At 44.9% G+C, this 26,073-nt stretch overlaps 1 protein-coding gene across 9 annotated transcripts in view; it reads right to left on the bottom strand.

Moving 5' to 3' along the window:
• Nucleotides 1-25,381, bottom strand: part of JADE1 (jade family PHD finger 1) — a 44,313-nt gene extending 18,932 nt beyond the window's left edge. Inside the window, exons 1-3 of one of the 9 annotated variants that reach the window (XM_041482311.1) lie at nt 25,024-25,381; nt 15,772-15,849; nt 2,414-2,496 (exon numbers count right to left, since the gene is read on the bottom strand). In XM_041482311.1, the coding sequence (XP_041338245.1) occupies nt 2,414-2,496; nt 15,772-15,823 (135 nt within the window). In that variant the 5' untranslated portion in view covers nt 15,824-15,849; nt 25,024-25,381. The other 8 variants (XM_041482309.1, XM_041482310.1, XM_041482312.1 and 5 more) reach the window with 8 other exon arrangements.
• Nucleotides 25,382-26,073: the final 692 nt, after the last annotated feature.

Below are 26,073 nucleotides of genomic sequence, written 5' to 3'. Positions count from 1 at the left end.
CATTCAAAGGAAAGGGTTAAAAAGCAACCAGGTGACAGAAGATTAGCACCATCAGGACAAGAAGATGACAGGTAGAGCTCTCTGCAGACTTCTCAGTCAGTGATAGTCAGAACCAACATCCACAGAGCCCCACACTGCAGCTGCAGCAGAAAAATCTCTGGATTTTCAGGGCAGTTCTCCTAGACTCCCTTATGAGGCTGCTAAGGGGGCAAAGTGACCCATCCTCCCAGTCCCAAAGCAATGGCCATGCTGTCACCTCAGCCCCAGCCCGCTGCTGAGTGTAGCTGAGGCAGAACCAGATGTGCACAGAAGCTCCCCAGGCAGCCACTTCCATCATCCACTATACACACACCTGAAAACCCCAGGATTTTTGGGAAGTATTTTAGTGTATCTGATGGCTAATTACACTTCTGAGAATATTTTCAAGTGTGATTTCCCTTGCCACACTGTGCATCTTGAAACCTCTCCTCCCTCCCAACACACACATACTGTCCTGCTTCTGTCTACGTATGTTTCTGTTTCTACTCTGGTTTTGTCATTAAAATAGCATAAAATCATGACAGTTTTCTTAACACTTGTCTTGACATGTTCAAAAAAAACTGCCAATATTGAAAAGTAAAGAAAAAGATTGCCATATGAAGAACAGGGTGAATGCTGGTAATGAAATATAATGAAATGTTTAAAACAATTAAATTACAAGTCCTGTGAGGCTTCAATCAAGAAATGAAAAGTAAGCCACAAAGTAAATGGGCTCACAAAACAAACAAGCACAGCTGGCCAGGGGATTCTACACTTTTAAGTGATTTGTCCTAGAGCAATCAAAAGTCAAATTAAAAGAAGACTAAAAATATAAAATGGGACGCAAACCTTGCTCAATCTCAGAGCCAAAATAACTCAGGCTCTTGGATAAATTTGTCACAAAACTCCCTCAGAAGCAAAGCTAATGCAGCACCTGACAGCCAGAAAACTCCTTCCCAGGCCAGTGGCCCCATGACACCATTCTTTCTGCTCTAGCTGCTGATGCAATCAGAGTGCCTGGAGGAAAGCAGAGCTTACAGAAGTGCTGGCTCTCAGAACCACTGAACAATTCAAAGCTAAAGGGTGAAACCCTGGCCACGCTGAAGTCAGTGGGAATTTTGCCACCAAGCTCAATGAGCCCAGGATTTCACCCAGGGGAGTTCCTGAGTGTCACTCTCCTGCCAGCAGCAAGCAGGGACAGCACAGCGGGGAAAGGCTGGGGAGCAGAGCTAAAGGGAAGCACAAGAGAAGCTCATCCAGACTGAGAAAACAGGAGAGAACAGCACAAAACTGCAAAGATTCTGACAGCAAAATCAAGGTAAGGGAGAGAAGAAAACAGAAGCACACGAGAAACCAACAGCAAGACTCCTAATTATCTCAGATGATTTCTTGATAGCCTTTCACGAGGTGGTTCTCAAAAGCAGGTTTAGGGGCTACTTCTAAGGGATGCACAAAAGCCTATTGCTAACAAGAATAAATTCACCAGGGATCTCCACACTGGCCAAAAAAAAAAAAAAAGGTCTTTAACAGCCAACAATCAAAGGAGGTTGGAAACCACCAGTGCTAGACATAGTTCACACTGAACAACAAATGGGATTCTCCTTGTGAAAACTCTTCTCCGAGACTTAGGTACACTGTCATTAGGGAGATTAATACAGCAGTTTTTCCTCCACAGCACTCACTAATGTGTAAGGAATACATGTCCTGGGCAAGTACAATAAATGAGAAATTCCATCTCCCAGAGCTAATCCTTTCTTTGCAGCTTCTACAAAGTCTGCGGTATAGTATTTTGCCTGAAGACAGGAAGATTCAGCAAGAACATTTCCAAAGAAATGGATCACATTTTGTGTGTTACTAACAGCTGATCCAACCTAGAAAGTTCAAAGATTTTTATCTCCCCTGATAGCATTTCTTCAAAGCACTAGACAAGACAGAACTGTCAGGAAGCAGATTTCTAGTTTGACAAGCACTTTAGCGAAGATCACGCACACCGAGCCCCAATACAAACTATGAAATAAATGCACCTAATGTAAATTTCCACTGTTCACAAATCAAGCTGCAAATAAACCCCTAAAATAGCACAAGAAAGACTCTGAAGCTATGCTGAATGGGTGTCAGACTACAACAAAATTCACAGATAGAAACTGGTGCTGGCAGTAGCTGTGCCAACAGCTGAACTCTCTAATCTTCAGGGGAGGGGGGAGAGGGGAAGAAGGGGTGAGGGAGGGGAGGTATGTGCCAGCCAAAATGTAGGAGAAATAAAAAAAAATTTTAAAAAAAAAAAAAAAAGTAAATCAGAAAAAATGGATCCATTAGCAGAAAACACGCATGGATATTTTGTGTGTGCAGGTACTTTGAGAGATGTAACAAAATGCAAGTCAAATTCCAGAAATACCTCGGAAGGCTTCCGGTCTTCATCTCTGGAACACGAAGTCCTGCGACGTTGAGATCTGGAATGCTGGGACCAGGTAGACAGACCTAGGATACAGAAATGACAGTTTGCAGGCTTCTGTGACAAACCCCCAGGAAACTCTTTCAAAATGAACCAGAAAACAAAAGCCACTCAATCCTAAATTTCTCTCTCCTGGCTGTGTTTTGTTTCTCATTTCCCAGCTGAGGTGTGCCTGTACTGGCTGCACTGCACTTACCTGCCTTCTACCCAGCATTCCAAAAAAACCACTTCATACCATCCTTCCCCTGAGCATCAATAAATGACTTCCTGCAGATTAATAACTGACCAGGAGCTCTGCCAGCAGCCTGGGATGTACTCTTTGAAGCTAATGTCCTAGATACCTACACTGGTTACCTGATTTCTGCTGGCACAAGCCTCTGCAAAAAGAAGCACACTGCCACACACACACAGCAGAGCCCACAGAACAAGCTGTTGTTTCTTCTCCCAAGCAAATCTCCCAGTGTGGCTGAATGATTTTTGCCTGCATAATTATTCACTACATTCCAAACAAATTATACCTTTTTGCCTTGAAACTGTTTGACAGAGTCTCTGTCAGCTTTCAGAAATATTGTAACAGGAGGAAAGGAAAAAGAGAAAGAATCTGCACTCCTTTGACAAGATAGTGCTTTGACACCAGAATGTATTATTCTGTGCAAATCAACTAATTTCAACACAGTGAGATTTACAGGTACAGCAGGTATTTTCCACTGCCAACTACACAGCACCAATGGAAAAAAAAAAAGCCAATAAATCTTTCTGGGTTGCAGAGATGAAGGACTTGTACTGGGTCTACCTGACAGGGAAGCTAAGACCTATGTCACTAAGTCAGAATTTGCAAATCTGGACGTTACTTGTAGACAAATTGAAGCAAACTGATGCAAAAGCCTTCCCACACTGCTCATTCCTTCACTGTCTGTGCACAAACATGGTAGGAGTAAAAAGGGTAAAGCTACAGTCTGTAAGAGCAGCACCACCTCACACCAGCCCACAGACACCTCTCGAGGATCAGAAAGCCCTGTCCAAAAGCACAGGATGGTTTAAGTTCTCTATTAAAAATATTAAAAAATCATTTTAGAAGTGAAGTAGCTGTTCAACATTTTCATTGGAAAGATATGACTGAATACATTATGTTTTAGTTATCTGTCTTCTCTTTTCAGTTAGTGATACATTAAGAAATCTGCCCCAATAAAACCTCTCTGGAACACAGCAATGAATAACAGACATTACACAGAAGATGCATAATGGTCAAAATTGAAGCAATGTTCCCAGGAAATAGCTAAAAATGTTATCTCCTGAGGTAAGAATACAGAGAGGGTCCTTTTAAGCAAATATCAGTGTTTTAATATAAGAGATGGTGAAGTTATTGGCACTCTTCCTTCTTTTGATGAAGGGAAATAAAAGAAGAAAAGAGAGAAAAATAGTAACTGACTGTCATTTATTAATCTGTAAGAAAAGCCACACTTCCAAGATCATTTAACTACCATTCCATTTAATTGTTTTCTTGAAAACTGAAGAAGAAACACAAGCAGGAGTACAAACTTCTTGTGAGGATCCTACCAGACCATCCTCAAGCCTTATTTAAGGTCAGAAGGGAATAAGTAAAATCCCTCACAAAAACTGTGAGATGTACAGCTGAAACGCATGACAAAAATCCAGTTTTATTTCCTGTAATACAGCAATGCAAATATTAACATTTTAACACTCAGACAGATGTGATTTCTTTAATCAACAGCCTCCCTAGAAGACACAGACCACATACACACCCACACAGATTGCTATTCAGTTCTCATGGGTTCTGATATTTTCCATTGGCAAGACATTAATATCTGACCAACTAGCTGCCACTGAGGTGTTCAGTGAGTTAAAACACTGCACCAAGTCAGCAAGTCAGCACCTGGAAATTTCCAATTCTTTTGTAGATCTGAGTGGTTTTGTACACTGTTGGACCTGGGAAAGAGAGCCTGCTCACAAGAGAAAGAATTAGGAACAACAAGCTGTATCGGCGAGGTGTGTGTGATTCAAGTTTCTGTGAGAGATGAGCTCGTGAGTCTGGAGGCTTTAACACAGCTGTTCCCACGCAAGGAAAGCATCTGGCAAAGTTAGTGTAGTGGCACTGTGATGTACTTCTGGGTCTTTACCAGTGTCCTTCAACTCAGCTCTGATGACAACTTATCATGAATTGAATTTAAAAAAAAGTATGGGCAGTTTTTTCCAGGTGCCTCTCATGCCACAAGGAAGCTACAAAGGTGAGGAGTAAGACAATCCCTGCCATATCACCCATCTCCATTTCCTCACTGTGTCATCTTACACATTAGAACAAGTGTCTTAAACGCACACTTCTATGTCCATGTACACAAGGGTTTGGTCACTGGATTAATCAACTGTTCCGCGTTTCACAAAAGGGCAATTAACTCTTATCATCAAAACCACAGGAGCTTCACTTTAAATGATTTTTAAGTGCTGTATGAAAGCACACTACGTAAAAATTCCATGCATAAGAGACAAGTCAAACACAGCCAGCCTACCTCGGGATCTATTACAATGAGTTACAATGAGGTTTGGGGGTTTTTTTTCCACTGAATAAGGAAAGAAAGTTTCTCAGGTAGTTTTGTAACAGCCTCTTCCTTGCACACAACACTGGTGAACTCACAGTGGAAACACTGTTAATGAAGGGGCTGCTGGATTTTTCTGAGCAGCGTAAACTACATAATACTAGGAGAAAACAGTGGAAGAATTCCTCATGGGACTGAGGTTTTACTACACACTGCAGCTAGCAGATGACCTTTGGCAAGGGCTTCACGTCAACAGGGAAAACATTTACTCACTGAATAAACAAAGCCAGACTCTAAGCCTTGAATTCAGATTCAAACCAGCACCACTGCTTAGGCAAGAAAGGAAGAAATTGAAAGAGCCAGCCAAATGACAGCAAAATATCCAGCCCGTAACAGTATTGAATCTACTTACTTTTGAAATTCCAGAGTTTTCATTCTGCTTCCATAAAAGCTAACGGGAAAATGTCACTGTCTTCACCAGTGCCAAGTCCAAGTCAGTGAATTTCCCAAAGCCCTCATTAATAAGCCATCCGCCCATTCTGCCTGCACCAAGAGAAGTGCAGGAGGAAAATTAAGGATGTTATTTGTCTATTAAGCATCCTTTCCATATTTTCACGCTTAATCCAGAAAAGGGACCTCAATGAAAGCAGAAATTCACAGCCCATTACACCTACTTCAGTGGTTAATGATCTGATTTGTACATCTGAGCGTGTGAAGAACCATCCCAGGATTACATAGAAGGCAGAATCTACTCTGGTCAAAACAAAACACAGGATCCAAAGCAGCTCTCCTGTACTATAATAAGCACATTAACCTAGTTCAGTTATTTCAGAATGATTTTGGTGAAGTGTCTGGAACCTTTCTCTTTCATTAAGTATCCAAAATCACTGTGTTCATCAAGTTTTATGAGTACTAGCCCTAGTCCCAAACTGGATTAGGATCACCAAGACTAGAAAAACAACTAAAGATCAATACAAGAGTTAAACTCTTATTACGGTAAAATAATTTTTTTTTCCTCAAAAATCATAAGTCAAGTCTGAATCACTGGGATTTGGAAGATATAAAAGTTCTGTAAGATACCATTATATACCTCATGGGAAGAATGAGTTTCACAGCAGATGGAAAAACAGTGAGATGTTAAGAGAGCCCATACTACCACAAGCCATATGAGAAACAGTAAATAAGAAAAAACACAACTCCAAGGCATGAAGCCAAATACAGACATCCAAAACATGCATTTCCATCATTGTTAAGACATCAGAGATAAAGGTATTTTATTCAGAGTTACATGATCACAGCAAGTCTAGGATGAACACAGTAGCCCACCAAGCATCATCACTCTGGAAGAGAGACCAAGATCACTTGGATTCTTTTACAGTTCAGATCTTTCAGATGACCAACGTGTTTGTGTGTTTTAAAAGGATTTCATCACTGAGAACAACAAGAGAGGGATCCTACTCCTATTACCTGCTCTTAGTCTTCCTTTTGCATTTATCTACTTAAAGACAAAAAGCAAAAAGTAATCCCAAACCATGAAAAAGGTGTAATCCTCAGCAAGGGAGGCAGAGCTCTAATGCACCACTGGTGTTGCAAAGGACTTCTCAGACTCAAATAGGATTTTTTTTCTGTTCCCCAAGGCTGCTATGAACACTTCACACTGTAAATACAGTGTTCTTATAATACTGCCACAGGGTGTATGTAACACACACGCCTCCTGATAATAAAAGAAAGCAATCAAGGAGTGTGCATTCTTTTTCCCCACTTGTGAAGAACACAGGCTTCCCAAAAGGAAAAACTTAATCAATTTTAACTGCATCATTTTATTAAATGATCTGTCAAGAATATGTTTTCATCCCAAGAAAAAAAAATCCAATCAAAACAGAAAATTGCTTGGAACCAATAAAACAATTCAAACCCTCAGGGAATTCTACCCCACAACTAATACACTGCTCAGCATGAGCAGAGAAGTCTCAGCTATTAGGTATCATGCACAAGGCTGTTGTAAAGCCACCTGTAAGGCACCCAGCTGTGTCCCTGGAGAACTACCTGCTGCTCCAGCCTCTGAACACTTCAAAGCCTCAGATCACTGCGAGCACTTCTCCCACAGTAAATACACTGCTGCTACCCTGCTACAGCAGGCAGCACAACACAGCAAAGCAGCCCTGACACAGATCCATGTCTGCCTGTCACTTCTGCTTAGCACCAGCTTTTCCAGATGCCTGTGCTGCTCCACAGCTCACTCTGAGACCAACGAGGTGCCGCTGCCAACGCTGTCACAAAGATCTACAGCCCGAGGAGAAAACAGAGGTGCTCAATCTCTCCATTTAGTGCCTGGCTCACAACTCCTTACAGCAGGATCTCCGTGCCACTTAGAAATATCTCCATGCTTGGACCAAATTCCAGCACAAGACAAACAGAAGCTAACTATTCTGTGGCCAGTTTCCACTACGTCAGGTACAGAAAGAGCTGGCTGGGCAGAAGTCTTCAGGCCTTTTCACAGAGAAAGCAGCATGCAAGCAAACACCACCTAAGACACTATTTCACAAAGCCAAATTTCCTTTCTCACTTTCCTGTTGCTGGAGGGTTTGCCCATCTATCTTCCTTATCTTTACAGCATATTATAATACAATAATCTCATCCAAGATCAAAACACAAGAAGCAATAGCCTTTTATCTCTTGTCAACAGCAATGCTCCTTGAAATTTACTATCAGTTGACAACTCCCCAGTTGCAGCTGCTGAACAATGCGTGGATCCATATGATCTCTGCAGTGCTTTACAACACGACAGCACAAGTGCTCAGTCTCTGACACACATAATGAACCATCCCTGCAGCTCCCTGCCACAGCACTTTAACACAAGTTGCCACCTGTCATCCCTTTCCTCAGTAGTATTTGAGTTTTATCATCTCACAGAACACACACACATAACCACGCACAGGCACATGTCATTCTCATAACAGTCAGGAATTCCTAGACATCATCTTGTTTTTCAGCACAAGACCCAAGTGCCACTCGAGCTCCAGACCAATTCCTATGGTAGCCATGTTTTACCACAACACTTTTAACTCAAGTTTATTACCAGTTATCAAAGTCAATTTGAGCACCACCCATTCATAGGCTGATAACATGATGTTTGTCAAGGCCTTTAAAGTCCAGTGTACTTAGGTGTACTCAATCTAGCAGTCTTGTAGAGAAAAATTAATGTGCCTCTCCAAAAATGAATCATGGTATCACAGAATGTGCTGAGCTGGAAGGGACCCATCCAGGATCATGGAGTCCAACTCCTGGCGCTGCACAGGACCAGTCCCAGGAGTCACACCATGAGCCTGAGAGCATTGTTCAAATGCTTCGTGAACTCTGTCAGCTTGGTGCTGTGACCACTTCCCGGGGGAGCCTGTTCCAGTGCTCAGCCACCCTCTGGGTGAAGAGCCTTTTCCTGATGTACAACCTAACCCTCCCTGGTTCACTTCATGCCATTTCCTTGAGTCCTGTCCCTGGTCATGAGAGGGAAGAGATCTGTACCTGGCCCTCTGCTTCTCCTCACAAGAATGTTGAAGACCACAATGTCTCTCCTCACTCTCCTCTTCTCCAGGCTGAACAGACCAAGTGCCCTCAGCCACTCCTCAGATGGCTTCCCCTCCAGACCCTTCAACATCCTTGTGGCCCTTCTCTGGATTGCTTCTAATGGCTTCATGCCTTTTATATATTGTGGCACCCCAAACTGCCCCCAGCACTCGAGGTGAGGCCGCCCCAGTGCAGAACAGAGCAGGACAATCCCCTCCCTTGCCCAGCTGGCAATGCTGTGCCTGATGTCCCTCAGGACACAGTTGCCCTCCTGGCTGCCAGGGCACTGCTGACTCACATTCAACTTTCCATCGGCCAGGACCCCCAGGTCCCTTTTTATGGCACTGCTTTCCAGCCTCTTATTTCCCAGTCTGTCTGTACATCCAGGGTTGCCCCACCTGAGGTGCAGAATCCTACACTTGTCCTTATTGTCCTTCATATGGTTGGGGATTGCTCATCTCTCTTATTTGCTGAGGTCTTTCAGTGCCTCTTTGTCCTCAAGGGAATTGACAGCACCTCCCAGTGAAGTGTCCTGAGCACGTTTACTTAGCATTCCTTCCAGTTCCATGTCCAGGTCATTTAGGAAGACATTGAAGGGCACAGAGCGAGGATGGAGCCCTGCAGAGCCTAGACACCAGCTGATGTCACCCCATTCCCTATAAAGCTTCGTGCCCAACCCATGAGCCAGTGGCTCACCCATCATGTAACAAAGTTGTTCAGCTGTGTGTTGGACATCTTGTCCAGAAGGATCTTATGAGAGACAGTATCCAAAGTATTGCTCAGGTCCAAAAAGATTGCATTTACTGGCTTTCCTAGATCAACCAAGTAGGTCACCCTGTTGCAGAAGGATTCAGCAAGCAGGACTTTCCCCTCACAAAGCTGTGCTGGCTGTGACCAATGCTGGTTGTGTTATCCTACAGCTGTTTTTCAATACCTCCCCAAATAATCTTTTCCATTATTTTACCATGATTAAATTAATCTTTTCCATGATTAGGCACTGAAGTGACACTGACAGAACTGTAGTTTCTGGGATCTTCCTTCTCGCACTTCTTGAAAGTTGTGACGACATTTACCAGCTTCCAGTCAGCTGGGATGTGTCAGGATTCCTGAAACCGTTCAAAAATCATCAATAAATGTTTTTCAGTGACATCAGCTAGCTCCTTGAGGATTCTGTGATGAATCCCATCAGGCCCTATGGATTTGTAGGGATCCAGCTGCAGCAACAGATCCTGCACAAGTTCCGGGTCGACTTCGAGTTGACGATTCTCACCGTCATGATCCTTCAGCTCAGGGCACTGAGAGCCCCTTGATCCATCATCAGCGTTGAAGACAGGGGCAAAGAACGCATTAAACACCTCTGCCTTGTCCACGTCCATTGTCCCTGTTTGTGAGGTGACCATCCTCATCCTGTAACAGGCTGATGCTATTTCAATAGTGCCTTTTGTCATTAATGTATTTAACAAAACTCCTTATTGTCTTCCCACATTTCTGGCCACCTTCAACTCCACGTGAGCTTTGGCCACATGAATTTCTCCCTATAGTGGCAAGCAGCACCTCTGTGTCCTTCCCATGTCACCTGACCTTGTTGTACTGGGAATGCACCTTCCTTTTTTGGCTTACATCCAAGAGGACATCCCTGTTCAGCCCAGCCAGCCTTCTGCCTTGCCTGCTTGACTGGCAACATTTCAGAATTGCCTGCTCCCATGCCCTTAGGAGGCAGTGTTTAAAAATCGACAAGCACTGATGGACCCCAGCACCTGCAAAAACATTTTCCCAGGGGACTTTATTTACTAATTCCTTGAGCAGCTTTGTGACCTGCTCTCCTCGTGTCCAGAGCTGTGGTTTTCCTGGTACTTTTCCTCCTGTCAATTCTTTTTTGCTGTCAAATGATGGTGATCATTACGGGAAGTCCCTTCCTCAGATGTGATACCCAATCAGGCAAGATAAGCCTTTCAAATCACTCTTCCAGACTGCTCCAGCAACTTCACCACAAGCCACTCTGCCCCACTCTCAGATTAACCTTCAGGTAAGATGCTTGTTCTTACTATCTGCCATCACTCACCAACCCTTTTTCAAAGGCACATAGTGACCACTACTCTTGCTGCTTTGCCCAAATTCTGAGCACTGTAACTACATTACATTCTGTTGTTCAGTCACCATCCTTTACCTCCTGGTAGGTTCAAACAAAAAACAAAAAAACCTTCCTCGCTTCCTTTTCAGAAAGCTCTGCACATGCAATCACCACATTTCAGGCCAGCAGCGGCTGCAATTCTACAGTAAATGACACACACCCCCAAGGTTATGTAGTCAGTAACCTTTGTGAAGGCACCCTGGGATCCATCTCAAACACTACAGGAATCCACTGGGATTCAAAGCCCTTTCTAAATCTAAGATCCTCGTCATTCAGTCAGTGCAATGGATATTGGCAAAATTCGTTTAACTTTAAAATAACATTTGTTTAGCAATGATAGAATAAGGGTCTGCCTAAATTACAGAACTCTATTCCATAATCCACAGGTATTAAATCTTTCATTTCTCAGAACTCACGTGAAACTCTGTAAATCTTGGAAGTATTTTTCATCTGCAAGTGTCTTCAGTTCTTCTCTCGGACACTCTGCATGTAGGAGTATGATAAATTGATAACCCTTCCAAGAATAAATGAAAAAACAAGCAAAGTCTGAATAAAATCATGCTTTGAATTCCTTGCTCATGGAAAACAGCACACAAACTCTCTTGGACACCAAGGAGTGCCTGGATTTCACACAATATCCCTTATACAAATGTCCATGAGTTTCAGACCTTTCTCAAGAACAAGCTGTCCACATGTCAAACCAATTTATGCAAAAAGGAATGCCTTGAAGCTATAAATGGGAACTCCTCCACTGCACAACCTGATCTCACCAGGAAACAGCATATGGAATATTCAGCACAAACCACCTTTGCAGATTTACAGACCAACAAGGCTAAAAAGCCAGGTGTCAAACACTGAGCAGAAAAGCTAAAACAGCTTCACTATCTTATATTTAATTAGAGTGAGACCCCAAACCATAAAGAGAAGGTTTAGCAACAGAGGAGCAAACTGAGATACAGTGTAACAAAATTTGCTTAAAAACTATCAAAGCCAGCCACGAGAAAACAGGAGCGTAATGGATTTGAGGTGAACATTACCAATTTCCTTTCTACACGCTTTGAAGAATGCAGCATGTACATCACAAGGCTTTTATGATGGGCCTGGCTAATATGACTGCCCATTATAGTTGCTCTGCTACACTATCTGGAAGGCCACAGAAACAAACAAGCTCTGCCAGGTGACCAAAGAAGAAAAGCTTTCAGGAGCAAAAACTCTAAGGCACTTCCCCAAGCCTCCTCTCTTACCACCATTGCTCTGTATTTAGACAAAAGTTCAAAATCCAGAGCAATGCCTGCAGTCATTTTTCATTCAATTATATTTCATGGGTAAGATGTTCAAAAGTGACCTCTAATTTCAGAAAATGAAATCCCTGAGAACACACTCAGATATCCAGGGACTCGCTTCAGAACTGCCAGGCAAAACTGGCACTGACACCTCCTGCCCAGTGCTTCAGATATGCTATTTTGGCTTTGTGTTGAAATGAGGATTTAGAATTTTGATTCTAAGGGGACACAGCTTAAAGTTCTAGTAGTTAGGTTGAAGTACATGAAATAAATACTTTTGGGAGCTCAGCTTTATGAAAAGAATAAAGTCTGAGGGCAAAGAGGAAGTGATGAGGAAAGCAAGGGTGCTGACTTTAAGCTGCAAGTCTTCAAAATTCTGCAAAAAACACATAAACACCCACACTAAAATATCTTACATGAATCAGTAAATACCTGGATATACTCCAGGACTGCAGCCATGTTGTTAAGCTTTCTTCTCTGCTGTATTTCACCCCTAAATGAAAGCCATTCTCCCTTCTTTCATCTCACAAAATGAGAGCACCGTTTTCCTCCCTCTGAAGAACTACTGTATCTCCAGAATAATATATTTTTAGCACTTGGGTATGAGCTTTGTTTCCTTGTGACTACCAAGGAAACTGATTCAGTTCAGTGATCCAATGAAAAACAGCTTTTTTTTTTTTTAATAAATTCCATTATTAGTGGCATCATTACTATTACATTCCAATAACGTAAAGGATTATTCAGGATCCTGACCTCAAGAGAATAAAATGTAAATTTTTTTCATGCCAAAATATTTTCCAGGTTGCACAAGCCTACATGCTGGAGCCTAGCCCAATAAACCACCATCATTCAGCTTAGCCCAAACACATTTCCTCAGTGACCCTCATGATGAACCTGAGATCACAGCCTAGTAAAGCATGGTATGCAAAATCAGCTGCAGAACTGCAGCAGCTGGAGGCACAATCCTCACTTAGGAACGAGGGAGAGCAAGGCTGAGCCCTAAGCTCAAAGACCACAGAGCTCATAACGAAGCAACAAGCCCACTGGAGGTTCAAGAGGCACCACTGAGTGAAAGGGAAGCAGGTGTTTGCCAATAGGATTCCAACCAGGAATTGATTAAAATTGCAGTTTTCCAGTTAGATGATGTCTGTTTGAAACACTCAGCATAGTCAAACGTAATTGTTGCCAGCCTCTGGAAACTGTGAGAAAGAAAAACAGCTAGTGAAAAGCTTGAAGCCTTCAATACAGACCACAAAATATCAACAAAAATTTTTATATTTTGTTGAGGGGGAAGCTTGCTTACCCTTCTAAGACTATTGTAAGTACAGTGGATCAGGGATACTACTGGCAAAGTAAGAATACAGAAACAAACATAGTGAAGAGTAATCAGTAATTCTACCGAAGGCAAGAGAGATCCTGTGAAGGTGAAACCTGTAAGGGGACACCCTTGACATTCAAACATAGTTGCAAGGAACCACTGGTATCTCCTGTAACAGGAAAAGAGGAAAGGACCTAAGCTAAGTCAGTCATTCTTTTCAGGGAAGTCTGAATGACAAAAAGCCTTGGAAGTGCTGACCCCACATTAAACATTATCTGGGCTTCTGATTAATAACCCTTGATCTTTCTGAACATGTATATAGTAACAGAATGAATATGCAGGAACCTATATCTGAATTCACCCAGTAACAAGAGGCAAAAAAAAAAAAAAAAAAGAACAAGTGTAATGCAAAGGAAACGGGACGTATTTCAAATAATACTTGAAAACACTTTTAAAATCTCACTACCTTTGCCATGCAATTTATTCAGCGAAGTTATTTGCAATAACCAGGCTTTAAAATAGACAGATCATAAAAGGGCAAGAGGTTTCCTTCTCTTTTCCAAACTCATTTTCTTATATCATGATCTATAGAACAGATACTGTGGAAAATATAATCCACTAAGTTGATAACTCTACTCCAAATAGCCATACATCAAATGGCATTACAAACAAGCACTGTAATCAGCAACAGGTCAGTCAATTGTATCTATTTCAGAACTTCAATTCCAAGATTAATTGCTTTATATTTTATTTGGTACAAGCTGTTACACAAGGCACATGAAGAGATCAAAGGCTTAAAAAAACAGCTAAGATAGTGAAAATAAAGATTAATAATACGAAACACTATTTTATGAAGTTGCTAGGGAATGAAAAAAGGCTAAAGCTAAATTCTAATGGAAGACATGTTTGCCTCTACTTGTTTATCTTACAAATAAAAACACAGCTTTGTTTCTGGGAAGTACACATCACCTTTAAGGAAGTACACAGACTTCAATTTTAATAATCCCAACTAAACTCCTAAGTAATAAAAACACGTCTGATTTGTTTGGGGTTTCTTCTTCCAAAATCCCCCAACTGCAGGTAGCTCTCCAAAACCAAGCCAAATTCCTCACCTCTAACAGATTTTGCACAATCCTTATTTGGATTAACTCCTAATCAGCCTGCTAGTTCTTACCATCTCTAATCCTTTCACCTTTACTACTTCATTTCAGCAACAGTTTGTCTAGGGTTGTTTAAAGAGGCAGCTTTGGCCATACCTGAGCAGGTCCCAGGCAGCACAGACACACCTAAGAAATGCATGCAGGTGAAGCAGCCACCTACGTGGGACCACAGCTTACCACAGGGTTAAGTTCTCAGAGCGAAGCTTTCAAAAGCACCTAGGAAACCACCCCAATCATTTTCAGACTGAAATTTTACAGAAAAACCCCAGGTTTGAAGATGTGCATCCAGATAGATCAAACCAAAACCACAAAAACCTCCCTGACAACTGGCTAAGCTGCAGTATTGTCAAGTGCAATCTACTTGCTCATTTGGGAAATGAGACACCTTGGCACATTCCCCAAACTGGTATTTTGTCTCTCCCCACCACCCCTTGTTTTTTCTCTTTAAATGAAAGATTATCAGTCACTGGAATCCAAACACAAGACAAAGAGAGATACCACAGTGTGTGCTAGTTACAGCAATACAGGGACTGTTAAAAACCACAAATAAGTTATGTATCCAAACTAGTGATTTGCTGAATTCAAATTCTTGTAAGCAATTCCTCAAAGAAAATCTTCAAATGCAGTGAGGAACAACTTTTATGCTCTGTTATTCTTTTCTGCTTAGGCACTATACTTGCCCACTGTGTAAGAGGGTGTGAGAAGACTGAAGCAAATTTAAAATCCTTATGCAAACTTCTGTGGGCAATATCAGCAGATGTCTCCATGCTCACTCTGTCTTTATAATGATTAAACTATGCTGCTTGCCAAGATTTCAAAGATGACCACTGACTTTTTGTGGGACATGAATTTGTAGAGAATTTTTAAAGTTTGATAGAAGGTTTATATAGTATGTATTTCTATAGCAAATGACATTACAAACAAGCGCTGTAATCGGCAACAGGTCAATCAATCAATTGTATCTATTTCAGAACTTCAATTCCAAGATTAACTGCTTCATATTTTAATTGGTAAAATTAAAATATCTTGTTTTATCTTATTCTCCAAAACTACATGTTTTAGTTTAGCTCTTGTTTTATCTCATTCTCTAAAACCACATGTCAGTTCCATGGGGGGATCCTGGACCTACCGTCCACCTGTGCTCAGAATGACTGAGCTCAAAACCAGATCCTCACAACACACATTGCTACCAGTTGAACCAACATGCAGAATGCCTCTGGCACGTGAAGCACTGCATTAGAACACGTTTTCCAACTCATAACCTCCTGCACTCTACACCAAAGGAGCACTTACTGCCATTGTCGTCAGAGTCCTCACTGCTGCTAGGAAGCCGATGTCGTTTCATGATCTCCCCGGGAAACAGCAGGCAGCCTGGGAAGCAATGAGACAGCACTTAACCCCAGGTAATGACACACACTCGGCAGCTTGTGCTTCTGATGGCATGCGAGCATTTACAGCACACAAAGGAAAACAAACAACTCCAACAGCAGCTGAAAGATGAACAGTGAACCTCTCAAGGGTGCTTAATTAGGCTGTTATCCTATGAGCAGGTGAACAGCACTGGAGAGTGGTGATGACAGTCCCACCAATGCTTTCCCCCCACCAAAAAGCCGTGTTTTGTCCTGAGAGGCGTTAAAATCACTAAACATCCGCAGCCAATGTGCTTAACTTCCCCTGCCTATTCTGCCACTAGATTCGCAATACAATAACGTTTTTACTGCTTGTGTAAATATTTACTTTGGCTAATATATTTTTGGAGCAATTTTGTTCCTGTTTAAAGCGCCAGATTTACGAAATCGCAGATTAAAGTCATCCACTTACACATAAAAAGCAAAACATCAGCAGTAGCAAGCCCAGTTTTCCCAGATTAACTAAACATGCATCATCTATGCCCTGGAAAGCACCACCCTCTAAGATGAGAGAGTTACTTCCTCCTGCAGGCACATTTCTAGAGCCATGCCTAACACTAACTGTTCTTTGGGAATAAGATTATTCAGATGATTATTCAGAGGCTCCTCCAAACTGACAGATTTCTACCAATACAAATTCATGGGCACGTGGGGCTGAGATAAAAAGGCCAAAAGTTCCAAATCTTTTAAAGTGCTGTCTCAGGGCACTGACATTTTCATGTGTATTCCCTGTGGAATGAAGCCAGATTCAGTAAAAACAAGGAAGCTGTAAATAGCTAGTCAGTATTTACATGTAAAAAGCTATTAAAAAGTGCAAGTTGAAGAACAGGCAAAAACATGACAAGGCAAGTCCAGAAAGGCATATCCATCATAAATTAAACTGACAAGGACTCTAGATGCACATCAAAACCCCTGAGTCTTTGCTTACCACATATCAATCGTGGTATCAACAAGGTCTGGGCACTCTGATGGCAGCAAATCCCTCATACCTACCTCTGCACCTCTGCTACCTCCTCTGATTTGGAGATCAGATGCCAAAATATTCCCTTGCTTCTAGCTAAGTGCAGAAAATCTAACCTTATTTCCATCTGAGTTCAGAGTTCCTCAAACCCTCTCAACAAAACTCTTTGCATTGGTCCTTCAGTGTAAGAATTAACTGCTTCAAACTTCGTTCACTGAAAACACAGCTCACTTTAAGAACTTCAATAATGCCTTCAACTTTTACAACCCTGATTCCCAAAATAAGAAAACCCAAAAAACCTAACAAAGCCTGACACTATTTACATTACAGCACAAAAATCTCTGCTTCCAGAGAACTTAATACATTTCTAAGAGCATGAGCATTGCAGGACTGTCTCCTTTTTCATATTACACCTGCAAACAGAGTTGGGGGGAAGCCTCCCTCCCACAGACTGACTTTTCAGAGTGGGATTTAATACACCTGTCATTGAAACATGTAATAGTTTTGAACTGCAAACTTTGCTCACTAAAGAGAAGCTGAATGGTTCACATCACCAAGACCTTCTGTCACCACTTCATAGAGTAAAAGTTCACATACAGCGTCTGATGCCAGAGAATAAAGAATCATCAATGGCAGCCTCTTACAGGGCTAGAAGAATTCTCTCCAAAAGTTGCTTTGAAGCAGGCCAGAACTTTGTGTCTATGAGAGATGGAAATGCTGCCAGTGGATAAATACCCAGACCAGGCAGGACCATCAAAACCCACTGAATACAGATTTGGTATAAATTTAAGAGTTCCAGAGCCAAGTTCCTATACAGTCACTTAGAAAGACAGAAAGCCAATATTCAGATCCAAAACAGGCTAAGACAGAACTGAAAAATCAATTAGTTCTTACAAGGCCAAAATTAGGGGGATGACTATCTATCTGTAAGGTACTTTTTCTATTAGATCACATATTCATAACAGCAATGTAAAGGAAGATATTCACTTAGCAAAAATCCCCCATAAACACAATAAAGAAAACTTGGAAGAAAATACAGGAAAATTGTCCTATCTCAGAAGTGTAATTTGTATATTTCTGGTTCACTTCTTGTTTTACTTCCCACACGGTCTGAAAACCATAATACACTGTTAAGCAAAACAACAGAATGTATGTACACTAAGACACACCTGTGAACTTGCAACAAACAAGAAAATTTGTAATTCTGCTCCTTCACATCTTTCTGGACATGTGCATTTTGAGTTGATCTTCTCCTAACACACTTTTACAAATTCAAAAAAAATAAGGAAAGAGATGGAACCTTCTTGCTCCTACCACGTGTCTTTAAAAAACAAACCCAACATCTCTTTTTGGTTGCTGTTTAAAGGAAAGAGTGGTAATCACACCTCCCAGTTTAAGCACTCTCCAGAGTTTTTCAGGAAATAAGCCACAGCAGAAGCCACTTTCCTGAGCACAGAGTATTAGATAAGGCAGCTAATTTCCTTGTCCTCTCTAGTCAGGCATCTGAAGCTGGCCACACTGAAAAGCCTGTGTTCTCAATTGTAACATTAAAAGAAATATCCCATTTGATGAAGCTCCTGGGAGATTGTTTTATAGGTCCATGTGGGGGAAAAAAAAAAAAAAAAAAAAAAAAAAAAAAAAAAAAGTTAAAACTTAGAGATCTCATTTGCCCATCTTCGAACCTAGCCTGAGTTTACAGGGAGCTAATTCACAGATGAAAAAAACAGCATTTGGATTCTTAGAGCAAGACCCAAACCTCGTAAGATTAACCCCCTGGAACCTTAGTCATTAGAAGAACAGCTTTTCTCAACCTCTAAAATAATTTTAAACTGCTGCCACCAGATGTTCATATTCATAGATCAGAACACACGTTCTAGAGATAACACTGGAACAGCAAGTGAGACTTACGACCATGCAGACTGAAATGCTACTGCTTTCTGTCAGGTGGTGGGTGACTCAAAGTCACACAAGAAACATGCTAAAAAGGGCACATTAAAAACAGGGTTAGGGATGGTGAGGGTTAGATGCAGACTGATACTGCAAGTTTTTGCCCTGTTCCAGCAGGCAGACACTACGATCACTATGCCTGTAAGCAAAGAGAATTCCCATGTAAGCACAAAACCAGCAAAATATTTGAGGCCAGCTTTAATACCAGGAGTAAAAGCTATGCACCCCAGCCTGCAACACTTGCAAGGCAGGAAGAGACACCCAGATGACTGAGCTCAGTTCCTAAGTGCCTGCAATCACATAATTGCTGTCCAGCCCTGAAGTACCCACAAAAATGCACTGCACCCATCCAGGCCACAGAATGAGCTCCCAAACCCCCTTGCACAACGAATGACGCTCTGAAGAGAGGACAGCCAAGCAGTGCTTGTGGGTGAACCCTGCATCTTCCATCAAACATTTCTACACCTGTTTTTCCCAAATTCTTGCACTACACCAAAAGGGCATTGTCCAACACACTGTTCACCTAAAGGGAAAGCCCAGCACTTCAAAAGCTGCTGCAGTCCAACAACCCTAAGCTAACAAAGGCTGCCTCACCAAGCCACACTCTGTCAGTTTCCAGCGACTCCTGGGAATTCTTAATAACTCAGCAACTTTTGTATGTAAACTTTCAGTTTCATTTCCTCGAAAGACAATTTGTTTCTTTTTGTTAAAACAATCCTTTCAGAAATCAGTTAGACCTACACACAGCATGCTGATCATGTTTTCTCCTGAGTGCTCCAGTACAACATTCACTAATTTATTGGGGAGGAACCAAACTGGGCTCAGGCTAATGCCAGCCTTCAGCCAAACAAAGCTTTTGGAAACAGCCACCATTCTGCTGGCAATGTTACTCCAATTCCATGGGCAGCAAAGCATCCAAGAGCACTCTGTGCAATCACACCACCATGATGAATGGCACCAAGGGGACACAGACCATGCCTTTTTAGTGCCCAGTCATCCTTACAGGAGCTGGCCACACCAGGGCAGCACAGGTGAGGCCAAGCCCAGCTTACAACACGCCCTATTGTGCTGCTCCAGAGGCTGAAGGTGCTGCTCTGTTTTACAGAAACACATCACTACGCGCTTTTCCAGCCTTTTTAATCGTGCTTGCTCTGGAAGTTAAGCTCTGGGTTTTGCTCAATGATTAGATACAAACTTTAAACATAAGAATGCAACTCTGGACTTCCATGGTGCCTTTGCTCAAATTGTTTTTGAAGGCAAAATTACACCACCTGAAACTGACTTCTGTACTTTGGAGAGCATGGGAAGCCTTTTTCAAAAAACTTGTAAATGCTGTGCAAATGAAATGACTACACAATAATCCAGTATAATCAATGTCAGGCCACACAATAGCATTTGAATTTACATATCCTTGTGGAGCTGAGCAACAAACATCTCAATCTATACAAATAACTAGATGCAAGTAGGCATACAGACATTGCTGTCCACTACCCAGTATTTAATGACAGATGCAGTGCAATGGGTTAGACTCAGCAACCTGACACAGCACAGCAAATTCACTATTTTTAGCAGTATTCGTTACTGTGCTACTCCATCCTTACCTCTCCAAGAGATAAATTACTTACAAAACCCAAAGACCCCACTGGACAGTGATGTCAAGACCTCTCCTTTTTTCTCCCCCACCAGAATCCCAGGAGTTGCACTGGTAAGAGTGTAAAAACTGCAAAGAGCAGAAATCCAGACACTACCGCAAGAACACATACACCCATGTGCCACATACCACGTGCACAGTTAAGAACCCCACATAGTTCTTCACTCAGTTTGACCTCAAGTAAAGAAGCAATCAAAGAGAAAGATGTAAAGTGTGCCAGTCCTTGTTATGCAAATAGCTAAACAGAACCAGATTGTGAAAAAAAATTATACATGGGAAAATCTACATCCTCAGGTCAAAGGTTTTCCACAGCACAATTCTTACTGAAGTATTTTCAAGGGCTGCATAAACCCCTGGGTAGAAGAGTGTATAATTCAAACTCTGACAGACAATTAACTGTAACCATGTTAACGGGTGTCACTGTAACAAACTGCACTGAACAGCTGCAGAGACAGAATGGGAAGAAAGCAGAGTTATGACAGATGTACACCCTGAAGACAAACTGAAAAACTGGCTTTTCCTGAAAGTAACCCACTAATGCAATGAAACTAAGACCTAATTATCTCTAGTACACAAGAAATTGCTTCAGAACACCTATTGTACAAATGGAAGTGAAATGTGACACAGCTTAATAAAATGGATAGAAAATGGAGACATTTGGCTTCTATTATTGGGCTCTTTTTAAATAGCTTATTTATAACATCACCCCTTCTTCACTGACACCTGACATCACAAGAAGCTTTCTTTTTCACTTCTACTCTAGACCTAAAACAAAATTAAAAAAAAAAAAAAAAAAAAAAAAAAAAAAAAAAAAAAGCGCATCAGAAATAAGGTGTATTATTAAAATCCAGCTAAAACTTTTAAATTCAATTATGGAGCACTGTCCACAGTGCAAAGAGTCACAGACCTTAAATCAGGAGGAAAAATATCCTCCAAGTCTCATGAAACAAAGAAATACTTGGCAAACAAGGCCAACAGTGTTCTCCACAGCGAATATTTCTACCAAATTCAGCACACCTATTCAAAATTTATCAATACATGAGAAAAGCACAATTTGGCCATATCAACCCAACACTTCTCATGAATTCACGTGTTCATTTATGCACCTGTGCAAGCCAGCTCATAATATTAACTTACTACCTGAGCAGTAGCAGCAAATTTTCCCAAACTGTGGGAGTGAGTGAAACTGACCATCCAAAATCTCAAGCAATGCATAAACTGGGTGCCAAGAATTAATGCAACCCAATCTGCACCCACTGCAGCTCATCTCTTCCACCTAGGAAATGGTATCAGCTTGGTCATCTCCAGATGAAAAAAGGAGCATGAAGCAGCAGAACTAAACACATGGATAAATCATTTGAGAAAACACAAGTTTGTTTTGGTTGTTTTTTTTTTTTTCCTAGGTTCTGTGAATTGGGAATGAAACCAGAGAAGCTGGAAGGGAAATCTGCAGCTGTGAGAGGAAAGGGGAGTTGATTATTATTATTTTATTTTAAACATATGTATTAAACACAGCTCAAAACCAGGGAGCAAGTGGTATCTGAAGCCAGAGGGAAAATCCTGCCACTAAAACATACAATCCTTGCTGTTTCAACAATATCCCACTGAGTGTGAGAAACCTTTAGAAATAGAATCATAACAAGCATATTTTGGCATAACTTTAATGAGGGTTTTAGGTTTGCAAGTGTGGGCAGCTTCTGACTTACTTAAAAGACAGCACCTGCTTAAAAAGGAAATTATTCCAAATAACAGCTAAATCTTTCTCTAAAAAATGGGGCTGGCATAAAAGCATCTTCAGCCTTTGACATTAAAACGTCAACTAAGATGTGTCACTAAATCCTGCTGGAATTTTTAATACTTCCACGGCCTGTTTCACTGGGAAGGGGTGGGGGCTGACAGATCTCAGGATGCCCCGGCTCTCACCTGCCGGTGACCCTAATAAACTTTCTCAGAATAAGGCGATCAGCTGAGCAGCCGGCAGGAGAAGTTGGCCGGCGGCAGGCGCTGCTCGCAGGTGCGCTGAGCCCCGGCCGCCGCGCCGCGCCCACGGCTGCGGGCTCGGAGCCGCCTCCCGCAGCCTGAGAGGAGCCGAGGCTTCGGGAGTCACTTCCAAAGCGGCACTCACGCCGACCGCCGGCTCCAGCCCGGCCGGGTGCCGCTCAGGGCGGCTCTCCTCGTCCTCATCCTCCTCCCGCAGCGATCCCATCTCGGCTCCGAGATGGAAGCTGGCGGCAGCGGCGCCGACCCCGGAGCCGCCGGGGCACGGCCGGCTGAGGTCACGGAGCAGCCTCCTGGCCGGGCGCCGCCGGGCTACACCTCCCCCGCGGGGGTGGCACCTTCCCGGCCAGCTGCACGGCTGCCGGCTTCCATGAGAAGCAGCCCGGCTCGCCCCCTCCTTCTCCTCCCTGCCGGCTCCCGCTCCTCCCCGCCGCCGGCCGCACCAATCCGCTCGGCCACGGCTGCAAATCAAACTTGGTGCCCCCGGCTCCGCCGCCTCTCGCTCAAAGCGCTGTCACTGCCGAAAACGGCCACGGCACCTTCCCCGCCCGCCCCCGTGGCCACGCTGCCACGGAGGGGGTGGACGGGACGGCGGATCGAGCGGCAGCTCGGAGACGAGCTCATTTTCTCTGTCCGTCTCTCCTCCCACTCCCAGACAGTTCTGGAAACTGTGTTATCACCTCTTGTCACAGGAAACCAACCAGCAGGCGGTGCAAACAAACAAACACCCTTTGCCTCCACCCTTCCCAAAATCATCCTATCGGGATCCAACGGGCGGGCGCGAACGGGAAGGGAAAAGCAAATAATAAAAAAAAAAAAAAAAAAAAAAAAAAACCCCGAACACCACCAAAATTCTCCTGGGAGCTGGCGACTACGCGAGCCCAGGGCCGGGCAGGGTGGCTTTGTCTAAGAGGAACAAGTGGAATGATGGCTGGAGCCGCACTCACCTCCCCAGGGAGAGCGGCCCGTTACACTGAAATGCCGCAGCCCCGCTCCGTCCCGCTCGCCAGGCACCGGGGCAAGAGCCAAACCGCGGTGCTGCCCTGACCGCCGCCCGAGCAAGTTGGGGCGTTCGCCGCCGCTCCCCGCGCTCCCCCCGTGATGTTGCGTTCGCGCCCCAACACCGCCGGCCGCCTTTCCGCTCCCTCGCCCACAAACTCCGGCCCGGCCACGCGGATTCGCCCCTCGGCCTGCGCCGGGAGCCAGCGGCGGGAGGGGGCCGCGTCCCCCCGCGTCCTGCCCAAGTTCTCTGCGCGCCCCCCGGGCCGCTCCCGCTCCACCTCCCGCAGCCGGGGCGGGGGCCGGGCGCGGCGGGGTCTCCGTGCACCTGCCGGCCGCTGCCCCGATGCCGCCCCGCGCTCCGCTGGGGCCGGCAGCGCCGCACGCATTTCCCCGCCTTTTCCCACTCTCGAACACGTGCACTTCGGGGCTGGGGCAAGTTCTCTCCAGCAGGAGACACCGCGCACCCGTCTGGGGGGACAGGGCCAGCTCTGACAGCCCGGCGCTCCGCGCCTCCAGCGGAGCGCCCACCGGCGCCCATCAAGCGGGAAGCAGACCGGCTACGGCTCTCCCGCTCCGAAAGGCAACTTCTGTTTAATTTCACTGATGAGCAGTTTTTATGCTTTCCAAGCATTCCCCCCCCCGCCCCCCCCCACAAGCCAAATCCAAGTGCGACTGGGGGGGCAAAGGGGGGAAACAAAGCTGCTCCCCCGCACCGAACACCTCCTCTCCCACGCACACCGCTCCCCGCCCGCGGCGAGAGGCGACGGGTCTCGTGGGCATCTGGGTAACACGGTGACACACAGTGGCCATGACTCTCCCCCACCCCCTTCCTACACATCAGTATCCGAGCAAGACTTGCGCTCTGCCATTGCCATCTGGCTACCAAGTTGCTCCAACGCTTCCTACTTTCCGCGGCGGGCGATACCCGGCGCTGCCCCCGCGGCGCAGCCTGCAGCGACGCCTGGGGCGCAGGGCCGGCGGCACGGCGAGGCAAAGCGCAGAACGGCACGGCACGGCACGGCACACCGGGGCTCACTTGGCCGCCGCACCTGGGCAGCTGCGCGGTGCCCGCTCACCCGCAGCGGAACAAAAAGGGAGCCGGCACCGGCCGGTCGCGCCGGGCGGCAGCGCTGCCTCCCCTCCCGCCTCCGCCCGCCACAGCCCCGCACAAGTTGCTTGTGGGATAGCGGAGCCGCAACTCGGCCGCCTCCCCTCGCCCCGTACCGAGCGGCGCGGCTCTTGGCGCCATGTTAATGACGTACTATCTTATTTCCACTAGGCAGCGACCTTCGGCACGAAACTGCTCTCCCGCCGCCTCCGGAGCGACAAAAAAACCCCATCAAATATGGCTGTGCTGGCGGCTCCGCGGCTGGCGCTGCGGCGGGCACGGTTACCTGCTGGCGGCGGCGCGGCGGCGGCGAGGGCGAGCGGCGCGGCCGGGCTCCCCCTGCGCGGAGGGCTCGGGGCCGCCGCATGAGTTCGGCGCGGCGCCGGGCAGCGGGCACGGAGAGCGGCTCGCTGCGCCACACACACACGCACACACACTCTCTCTCACACACAGATTCCCTCTGACTGACGTTTGTACTTGTTATGGAGGAAGGACTCCGTGAATCAAACTCGTTTCTGGGTCACTGCTGCCACAGGGGGGAGCTGCTTTAATCCCCTGCCAAAACTGGAAGGCGAGGGAAGGGGGGAGAAATAATAATAATAATGCAGCGCCGGGGTGGGGAGGCGGCGGCGCGGCCCCGGGGGAGCCGCCGTTAACTCTTGGCGGGCCCGGCCGCACCGCGCGGGGCTCCCGCCGCCCCTCGCCGCCGGAGCCCCGGGGGAGCGCGGCCGCCCGGCTCCCGCCGCCTCCCGCTCGTGTTCCAGCGGGCTGGAAAATGCAGATGGGAGGCAACGCCGTGCGGCCGGGCAGCTGGGTAATGATACGTGTCCGCACCCGCATCCCGCCCGCGGCACTGCTGGCCTTACCCTGCAACCATTAACGCTTCTCTCCAAAAGATTTAAGGCGATTTCGCAAGCAGGAATTCTAGCGCTGCACTGGCTCCCCGCGCAGAACGCGTGAGTCACTATTTGTCAAGCAGAGAAACTGAGGGTACCATGAGTTAAACGCTGTGGCCACATGCGTAGCGCATAATTGCCGGGGCAAGAATAAAACTGCACGCTCCCTATTCTCAGCTCCCAGCGTTATCCCTCCGGCTCGTTAACTTTGATACTTCTCAAAGACTAGAAAGAGCCAACACAATCTGCGGTTCAGTTCACATCTTTCTAGCAGGAGAGGAAATTATCTTAAATTGGCACTGAATGACATACTAAACTTCCCATTACCTACAAAGCGTGTTTGAATGCAGATTTCCTTATTTTTTCCACATAAATCGCTTTACCTCACGCCATACACCTGTGCTCCCTGAGTGAAAAACTCCTCCTTTTGAGCAGAATTCCTGAGCAGATACAGTCTGAGGTAATAAACACCACAGAGAAGATTCAGCATAAGCTCAGACACAGAATTAAGGCGATCTGTGTAAAGTAATCCCCATAGTATGCAAATACAAATTAATGCAGCCTCCACAGCAACATCAGTCTGCCAAGGAATCACACCTTAGTTCAGCAGAGGAATTGGGTCG

Source organism: Pyrgilauda ruficollis, unplaced genomic scaffold (assembly GCF_017590135.1).
Source record: "Pyrgilauda ruficollis isolate IOZ18807 unplaced genomic scaffold, ASM1759013v1 scaffold58, whole genome shotgun sequence".
NCBI classification, from domain to species: domain Eukaryota; kingdom Metazoa; phylum Chordata; class Aves; order Passeriformes; family Passeridae; genus Pyrgilauda; species Pyrgilauda ruficollis.
Note: the sequence above shows the minus strand (reverse complement) of the source record. Positions and strands in the feature narration are given on the sequence as shown.